At 43.4% G+C, this 9771-nt stretch overlaps 1 protein-coding gene across 1 annotated transcript in view; it reads left to right on the forward strand.

Annotated features, from left to right (window-relative positions):
• The window catches only part of SNX9 (sorting nexin 9), a 51958-nt gene that overhangs the window by 18920 nt on the left and 23267 nt on the right, over positions 1–9771 (forward strand). The window contains exons 5-8 of the mRNA XM_010840873.1: positions 673–820; positions 2074–2158; positions 4160–4285; positions 4403–4520. Of these exons, the coding sequence (XP_010839175.1) occupies positions 673–820; positions 2074–2158; positions 4160–4285; positions 4403–4520 (477 nt within the window). The remainder of the gene's footprint in view (positions 1–672; positions 821–2073; positions 2159–4159; positions 4286–4402; positions 4521–9771) is intronic.

Consider the following 9771-nt stretch of genomic DNA (forward strand, 5'->3'; position numbering starts at 1 on the left):
AGGTGGCCCAGGGGTAAAGAGTCCACCTGCCAATGCAGGAGACGCAGGAGACATGGATTAGATCCCTGGGTTGGGAAGATCCCCTGGAGAAAGGAAGGGCTACCCACCCCAGTATTCTTGGCTGGAGAATTCCATGGACAGAGGAGCCTGGCGGGCTACAGTCCATGGGGTTGCAGAGAGCCAGACATGACTAAGCAGGACAGCACAGCCAGGCCTCTAGCAGACCTTCCCTGCACACCAACGAGGGTTTGCTTGGCATCTTTTGGCTGCACCACATGGCATGTGGGGTCTTCGTTCCCTGGCCAGGGATTGAACCCGAGACCCCTGCATTGGAAGCACGGAATCTTAACCACTGGACCACCAGGGAAGGCCCTCCAGAGTGTTTTTATCGTTGACATTTATCTGAAGTTACTTGGGCCAACAGCCCTCTTTAAGTTGTTTCTGACTTGTCTTTTGTGCCAAAAGGCAGAATCCTCAAGACTCCCAACTGTAACTCACAAGCGTAACAACAGAGCCTGTATTCTTCGCATCTTTATTGTAATCCTGACCATGTACCCTTTTCTTCTTCTTTAAAAAGTTGGTTAACCCAGTTGGTAGCTGTTACCAGAAAATTAAGTCATCCCGTCCTTATTTGGTCTCTCTTTACCGACAATCTTCTGTTCTCACCTCCAGCAACTGGTGATGATGATGACTGGGACGAAGACTGGGATGAGCCCAAGTCATCTCCCTACTTCAAGGATCCAGAGTCGGCAGAAGCAGGAGGTGCTCAGCGAGGAAACAGCCGGGCCAGCAGCTCTTCCATGAAGCTGCCACTTAACAAGTAGGTGTAAGAGCTGGGGGAACGGGGGCTCTCGTATGAGAGGCTGTGATGCGACAGAGAGGCTGTTTCTCTTTCCAGTGATCACAGAGTTTGGGGTGTGATTTGATCGTGTCTATTTTTTTATTTGGCTCTTAGCTTGGAAGCTTTTTTTTTTTAAGTGAAATATATGTTCCGTTTAATAATCTGCCAAATACTCTTTTTTACCTTTATCAACTCATGACATATTGTTTCATTGCTGATGTCACAGGAAAGCTAAAAATAATAATGATAACTTTCTTTTAAATGTTTTACCACATATTGATCTGTTACCATGACCAGGCTTTGTGCAGAGCAGTTTGTGTGTTTTCTCTCGTGGTGCTCTCACACCCCTTTGTGGTACATATGATCTCTTTTACTCTCGGATAAACTGAATCCCAGGGAGGTAAAGGAAACGATATGGGCCCCTGTGAGTGTAACATTGGCCTTTAGCTTGCTTTAGGAATGAAATCAGACGTAATACGGCTGGTTTTTGTAGAAATAAGATTTCTTTTCCTATTTTAGGTATTTTGCTTTCTGAACATTTTTACCCCCTGTTTATTTTTAAAAAAAAATTCTAAAACTCAATCTTGTCTTCTTTAGAAGTTGCGCTTTGGGTGGGTATACATTGATTCCACCTTTTCTTCCATTTTAGAACTTTGCTTTGGGTGTAGATTTGATTTCTGGAAATAGCCAAGTTTATTATGTTTGAAGTCTCTAAGAAGACAGGTTCCGAAGACAATTTCCAAAGAAAATGGCACAAGTCCTTATGAACAGTGGCAGTTTCTTCGGGGTAATTGTGGCCTCCTGAGGGAGAATGTGCACAAGCGCTTTAATTTGGATGTAAGATGCTAGCGTGTGGCCTTCGCCCCATGGAGCCATCTAGACCGATCTGCTCAGTACTTTCTGTCTGCCTCTGTGCCTGGGGGACAGTCTCTAGTCTGCCCTTCGGTCTCCGTGTGGTAATGGAGTGTCTCAGATCAAGCAAATCGAGCACCCATAAATATCACACCTTCTGGAGTCAAACTGTCCTCTTACCAGATAAAGCTTAATTAAATGACTAACTGGCTGTTGAACAATCTGATTATGTCAGGTTTCATTTACCTTAGTTTCCTAGTTCCAGTACATCTGAAAGACAGAACAAGTTCAAACTGCTGTATTAAGTAAATGTGGATGACAGCTATAGAATTCTTACAAGGAAAAGGATAAGACTCACGAACGTTTGTCCTCATGATTAGATTTCCTGGATTTGCAAAACCTGGGATGGAACAGTATTTGTTGGCCAAGCAACTGGCAAAACCCAAAGAGAAAATTCCGATCATTGTAAGTTTGTTTATTTTTTGCTTTGTTTCTAATTAAGCTCCTGTATAGTATCTTAAAGAAGGTTATTAGTCATTTAGAAAGTATTCTTAAACACATTTAGTGCTCCAGGTAAGTAACTGACAGTATACTAAAAGTATAAAAAATAGCATAAATTAATGCCCATTACTGTCTAGGCATTCTTTATTTTTACCTTTTCAGACTACCAGTAATTGAACAAATACCCATAGTATATATGCGTTTTTTATAATATTTCTTTTTCTGAAGTATCTTGAAGTTACCTTTTACATGCTGTTTTTCTACTAGCCAAACATATTTAGATAATAAACACAATTCAGATATTTAGGTTTCTACCTTGGCAGAGTACATGCATGTTATCGGAATAGTTCCCTTTTCCTCTGTGTTGGTAATAGTTTTCTCTCATTAAATCAATTGTCCAGTTCATGGTAAGGAGCTAGCAAATGAAAGCTGGCAGTTAGTGACACCGTTCAGAATATCCATCTTTGAAAGGCTTGCTCATAAGATGACACAGGCTCTGTGGTTTCACCCACATGTTGACTGTGGATAGATTTTCTAAGTGTTACCTAGCTGTATATTTCCAGATAAAATTTTAGAAAAGAACTGTAGCTATCTTCTGACCCTGTTGATTTAGTCATGTAACTGTAAGTTGTGAATAGGGCAGGAGGACAAGGGGCCTTGAATGTAATCACCATGGACTCAACTCAGGAGGAAATAATTTAGTCTTATTCTATAATCTTTGGGTCCTAGGAGACTCAATAATATTGCAAGAATGACACTATTTTTTATATTACTTGTTCCTACTTCTTTGGAATGCTTGAAATCCTGGAAAACTCCAGAGAGAAGGGCTGTGACAAGAGCCCTTTAATCCTTCTTCCCTGAACACAAACTTGGAGTGATTATCTTCTGAATGGTTAGGTTAAAGATTTTTTTTTTCTTCAGATGTTTTTGTAAATACTGAACATGTATCCTGTTCTTTTTATTAAATTTAAAAATTCCACAGAATCAAGAGCCCATGGTCCCCCTGCCCCTCAGATTCTTGTAAGCATGGGACTTTGTCATAAGCGTGAGAGTGTTGGAACAGAGCCGAAGGAGCCCGGCATTTGAGTTGTCCCACATATTTTAGTCAGGCCTGCCTGTGTGGGCTTCTTGTGTGGAAAAGGAAGTGAGGAAAGCCATAGAGGCTTCAGAAAACCAAGAAAAAGCAGAGACCTGGTCCTTTGGTTTCAAGGTGTAGCATCCCTACCCACTAGTAAAGTAATGACCTCATGGATGTCGGGCCCTGGTCGGTCAGAGTCTCCTCTCTTGGGCCCCGTCACTGAGGGAAATTCCCCAAAGCTCCTCTCAAAGGTTCCTGCCCTGCAGCTTCAGGAGGGTTTTCTGGACCTGGGTCCCTCTTGGAGAATCATAATATTAAGCACTTGTTGTCAGAGACCTATAGTCCTTCATTAAAGCTCTCTAGGCCCCAGTCACCGTCCTGACCCAGTAGCCTCTGAACTTTCATGCCTCACCTCGCTTTTTCCTCCTTTCACCTTGAAAAAGAATTAGGGCATACAGAAGATGAGAGTAAGCACTGAGGGAGTTTGGTGGCAGTTTGGCACTGCTGAGACAGCCAAGTGTGTCGTTTTATTTTTCACAGAGCTATTAGTCTGCAGTAGATTTGAAAGTTTTAAAAGCTAGCCCTTCATTACATAAAACTGGGACAGCTGGACTGGAGAGAGATTGTGTCCTGCCCAGCATCCTCTCGAGGAAAGGCAGCTCGGCCCCTCTCTGTGGCCTAAGATGCCCACACGGGAGCAGAAGTGCCTCTCGATTAAGTGTGTTTTTCAAATAGAACCTTAGTAAGAACAGAGAGCATTTATATAGATAATTTCTCAAAGAAGAGCAAGAATGACTCTCCTAAGGACTTCCAGCCCTAAAAAGAATCACTTGATGATTTATATCAATTGTGTTAACTGATTTTCCACCTCTCCCTGCAATGTGTAGGTTGGAGATTATGGCCCGATGTGGGTTTACCCTTCCTCTACATTTGACTGTGTGGTAGCAGATCCCAGGAAAGGCTCCAAAATGTATGGTTTGAAGAGCTACATTGAGTATCAGTTAACCCCTACTGTAAGTATCTAAGTTATCAAAACAGAACCGTGTTTACATTACTAGGAACGGCTTGCTTTTTTCTTCATTTTCTGTAGTTGATATTGGTAACTTTTTTTCTCTTTCCTTCTCTTGCAGAACACTAATCGATCAGTAAACCACAGGTATAAACACTTTGACTGGTTATATGAGCGTCTGCTGGTTAAGTTTGGGTCAGCCATTCCAATCCCATCTCTTCCAGATAAGCAAGTCACAGGTGAGTGTGTGTGTGACAGAACTCAAGACAACAAGTGAAAAGACTCCAGTGAGAGTATTCAAAGCAAATCAGAAATGGCACTTTCCATCCTCTAGTGGAGCAAGATGCAGGAGTCTGGAAACAGCAGCTAACTGCAGCCATAAATACATATATAGATACACACACATACACACACATAGTCCACATATTTGGTAATTGCCTACACACCTAACAAAAAGGTTCCATAAATTTGTCTGTCAAGAGTCCCTATGCACATGTGTGTCTTGAATTCTGACAAAGTCACCGTGTCTTTGCCGCTACACCTTTTCCAGTCCCTGTGTCTCTATTGCTCACCCTTTCCTATAAGAGAAATATATGCCTTTTTTATATGTGAAAAATGACCTGGGAAAAACAGGTATAATTCTAATTAGAAAAACAGAATACTTCTAATAGTCTAAGGTAGAAATTAAAGTGTATGACCCAAATAATGTAAACGCATTACATACTGCAGCTGTCATTTTCATTGATGGTGCTGTGCTCAGTCCTGTTGGACTCTTTGGAACCCTGTGGACTGTAGCCTGCCAGGCTCCTCTGTCCATGGGGTCTCCCAGGAAAGAATACTGGAGCAGATTACCATTTCCTCCTCCAGGGGATCTTCCCAATCCAGGAATCAAACCCATGTCTCTTGCATCACCTGCATTGGCAGACAGGTTCTTTTAACACCACGCTACCTGGGAAGCCCCTGTCATTTTCATCACAAGTCTGTAAACACCAGATGTAGATGCCACAGAGCTTCTAAGTGTTAATGTAGGAAGTTACCAGGTTTTCTACTCAGTTATTTTGGTGACTACTGATATTTAAATATTTTTATTTATCATTAGTAATCACCCTGTCCCTTTTCTTGTTTATTTACATGTCATTCCCACCCCCACCCCCACCCCCAAGTAATCTCCTGGTAAATAATCCACAGTGCTACCAGAGCTCCTCATAAATATGCAGTCAGAGAGTGTTTTTCCTATGTCTGTTTTGAGAACGATCAGTGATTTTTTTTAACCCTTTCGCCTAATCCAGAAACTGGAATGTTAGTACTTAGGAGTCAGTGTGTTTGTCTTAGAATAAAAGTTTGTAAAGAAGCTGAACTTCATGTAGAGATTAGAGTCTCCATGTCTAGCTAGAAAATATTGCAATACATGAAGCTCTTAAATAGAGAGAGAAGGATCAAAGATGAGAGTAAGACTTGAAAGCTGGGAGCTGGAACGGTGCAGGAGGAACGGACAGGCTCAACTGGGCCCGTGAGGAGTGTGGACGGGGAGCTGGGCCCGAGGGGTCTGGGGGGCTGGAGAGGATTCGGTCCTCACTCAGCAGGAGTGAGATAGAGACGAGAGAGGGGCTGGGGGCTGGGGGCTGCCCCAGCCCGGGCAGAGCCCGCTCAGGTGGTCCAGCCTGCAGGGAGGTTGGTCCCGATGTGCCAGGCGTCACGTGTGCCCTGGCCCCTCACGCACGGGCGCTCTCAGCTCAGACACGCACAGGTGCCACTCAGAAGTGCTGAGAAGGGATGTGATGTGATTCCAGAGCTCACACCGTGCAATGTGGACTAATCCTCAGAACCGCTGACTCAGGGTAAGGGAGTTATTCTCCTTAAGGCCCGGCTTTGTGCTTTGCTTTGTGCAGTGTGTATGCTTCTCCGAAGTGTTTGAAGAGATGAAACTGTTTTTAAAGAAATTTTTTTTATTTTGATTGTGGGGGGAACTTTTCAAAATTTTCACATTGTCCTAGCAGAACGGAGGAGTGGGCCTGCATTGCCCTCCCGGGGGTGACACCCAGGCAGCCTCTCGAGGAGCCCAGGTGGCAGGTTGGGTGCGTGGCTGCTTCCTCCCACTCAGATGTGTCACCCACCCCAGTCCTGCGCCCACTGAGTATCCCTCCTTTCTGTCATCCATATTGTTTTAATCACAGCTCTCTTTCTAAAAATTTAGATTTCTTTCCATGAAAACTTAAGTTCTGCCTTTCTCCACATTTTCAAGTTTGAATTTTAAACTCTCCTTTATCAACTTGGTTAGCATAATATGTTCTCCATGGTGTTGAACTAAATGGATTAATGAGCTATCTTAGACTTGTGGGGGTTTCTCTTATTTTTTTTCAGTTTTAGTACACTGTTTATTTGGAATCAGATAACCCATGGCCTATCCTAAAGCATCATGGAGTCATGGTTCTCCCATAGTAAGGTTTTTTTTTTTTTTTTTTTTTTTTAAAGTCAGGCCTGAAGCCAGGGGATGTCAGAGAAAAGCACAGAAGCAACAGCCCCTCAGTCCGAAGAAAGTTGGGCTTTGATTCCCTGACTGGGCCGCGTGCCGAGGAAACCAGGAGGCACAGAGCCGCTCTGTTTCCCCCTGCTCTCGTTTGCGTCCTGCCCGAGATGCCCACAGCATCATTATTGTATGAACGCCCTTCCCTTAAATCCTGGAGAGGAGAAAAAGGAATACCAAGTAGATGATGTCATGACGTTTCTGTGCACTCGATAATCTGTCCATGGAAAGCTTAGAGCCGAGATTTTTCTAATTTGTTTATGGATTTTATTCTTTACAGAATAACATTGAATTAATCTGGTTTTATTTCTGGGGGTCAAACTGGTATATTAACATACTTCATGAAAACCTAGGTCAGGGTCATGGGAAATGGGCAGATGGAAATCCCTCCTCTCCTTTTTCTTAATTCTCTGGAACCTGATAAGCCTGTCCTCACAAGAACAAGATAATAGCTGAAGTCACAGTTTGTAAATAGACCAACTGTGTCAGAAAAAAGTTTTAGGAGAAATAAGAATGACTAATTAATTCCAACCAATGAGTAGGTTATAAACTCTTGTATTGTTGACTTGCTCGTAACGCGGAATTCAGTATAGCCCTTAGGTCTGTGCTGACTTCCAGGGTCTCTTCTGTCCGTGAGGTGGGTCACCGTCTGCACGGTGTCCAAGGTTCTGCAGTACTTATTAGCCTCTGCTCCTAGTATGTGCAGAATTTGAAGTGTTTTAACATACAGGAGGGGGTCTAGTTTTGTAGTCTTCAGTTTAACATCTAGGTCTAGGGTTTATTTTGAGTTAAGGTTTCTATAAAATGTGAGGTGGTGGAGGTTTATGTTATAAATCTGGTCATCTAGTGGTTCTTGGACTATCTATTGAAGAGAGTATCCTTTCTCTGTTGAGTTTCCTTTGCATTTTTGTCAAAAAATCAATTAAGCATATTTGCGCAGGTTTATTTCTGGACTCTTTAAAGTTCCATTGATTTATGTGTCTGTCCTTTTGCCAATACCACACCACCTTGGTTATTGTAGCCTTATAATACAGAAAGTCTTGAAGTCAGGTATATAAATCCTCCAGCTTGGTTCTGTTTCAAAATTGTTTTTAGCTATTCTTTTTCTTTTGCCTTTCCATGTAAATTTTAAGAGTCAGCATGATTCTTTTATAGTCAGATACCTATAAACAATCATGCTAGGGGTTTTTTTGGAATTGCATTAATTCTGTAGACCAGTTTTGGGACAACTGAAATCTTTTTTTTTTTTTTTTCCACTGCCACCAACAGCACTGTGCAGTTTTATTAACCATTCAAGTACAGTAGCGTCTATAAGATCGGGACAGAATTGGGATTTTAAAGTGAGCAGATATTCAGCATCTAACAATTTGAAAGAAGCCACTGCATACTCGTTTCACAGAAATGTTTTCATGGAGCCAATACAGTACTAGCCGTTAGCCCAGCACTCCAGGTGTACTCAAGTAGGAAAGACGCAACAAGAAACAGCTACATTAGAAAGACACTTTAGAAAAAGAGTAAAACACTTCTCGTTTCTCCCGCTTTAGCCCCTAAAACAACATCATACCATCTGGATCTACCTATACAGTCCTACATCAGCTTGTAGAATATTTGTCAGGAGGGCAAAAGTAAAATGACACTGGCCAGTGAGCCTTTGGATATTTAGGAAGGGGATGGGAAGGAAGCCAGTTCTCAGAACAGAGAAGTCGGCTTCAGTGGCCTCAGCAGGATCTTTGGGTCCTTTGTTCTTCCGCACTGCCGCAGTGTGCTTGTCCTCCTCTCGCAAACGCTCGGGTTTGGCAGCCACTTGAGCCTCGGTTCTCTTCGCGGGCTTCCGGTTCTCTTCGCGGGCTTCCGGTTCTCTTCACCGGCTTCCGTCTTAGGGGTCAGCTTCTGTTCCGCCATTTTCTTGACGTCGTTCTCTTCTGTCGCTTTCTGAAGCTCTTCTTTCTCGTGCTCTCGTTTCTCAGCGAGTTGCTTCAAGACCTCAGCTTCATGGGACTTGCATTTTTCTTCTGCAGCTTCTAATCTCTTCTGAATTTCCTCCAGGGAAAGATCCTTCCCCTTAGGAGGGGAAAGGGGACATCCTGGGACAGATTCTTTTGGTCAAAGGCTGAGAATCAGCTCAAAAGCCTGGCCTGAGGCACGCTTCTCTAGTTCCTTTACCTCAGTACCGGAGGCAGCCATGGTGAAGAGAAGACAGGAGACCGGCAGCTACTCTACACGGTTCACTGGCAAGGAAAACCCTATTCAGTCAGTCCCAGCCGCCTGGCCACGCTCTGAGAATTGAAATCTTAATATGTAGTGTTCCAGTGCAAGAACTTACGTATGTCATATTTGATTTTCACATAGGGTTTTATATGTTTCAGCATACAGATTCTGCACATATTTTCCTAGATTAATATGTAAGACTTTCATGGGGTGGATTCTATGGTAAAGGAAATAGAATGGAGTACAGAGATGGGGTGCAGTCCCAGGCCAGAGCACCCCGGAATCCCCTCTTCTGGCCTGAAGGTCAACAGTTTGGGAGCATAGACACTTCTCACAGGCTGTGTGCCTCTGGTTGATTTCCACAGCACTAGTTTTTGTGGCTTTTGTTCGGCTTTCTAGTTGCTTTTTAGGACTAGGATTCAGTTCAGTCGCTCAGTCATGTCTGACTCTGCATGTTGACACTTTTGCAACCCCGTGAATCGCAGCACACAAGGCCTCCCTGTCTATCACCATCTCTTGGAGTTCACTCAAACTCACATCCATCGAGTCGGTGATGCCATCCAGCTGTCTCATCCTCTGTCGTCTGGTTCTCCTCCTGCCCCCAATCCCTCCCAGCATCACCCTTTTCCAATGAGTCAACTCTTCACATGAGGTAGCCAAAGTACTGGAGTTTCAGCTTTAGCATCATTCCTTCCAAAGAACACCCAGGACTGATCTCCTTTAGGATGGACTGGTTGGATCTCCTTGCAGTCCAAGGG

The sequence above is a fragment of the Bison bison genome, unplaced genomic scaffold (genome assembly GCF_000754665.1).
Source record: "Bison bison bison isolate TAMUID 2011002044 unplaced genomic scaffold, Bison_UMD1.0 scf7180017864148, whole genome shotgun sequence".
NCBI lineage: Eukaryota > Metazoa > Chordata > Mammalia > Artiodactyla > Bovidae > Bison > Bison bison.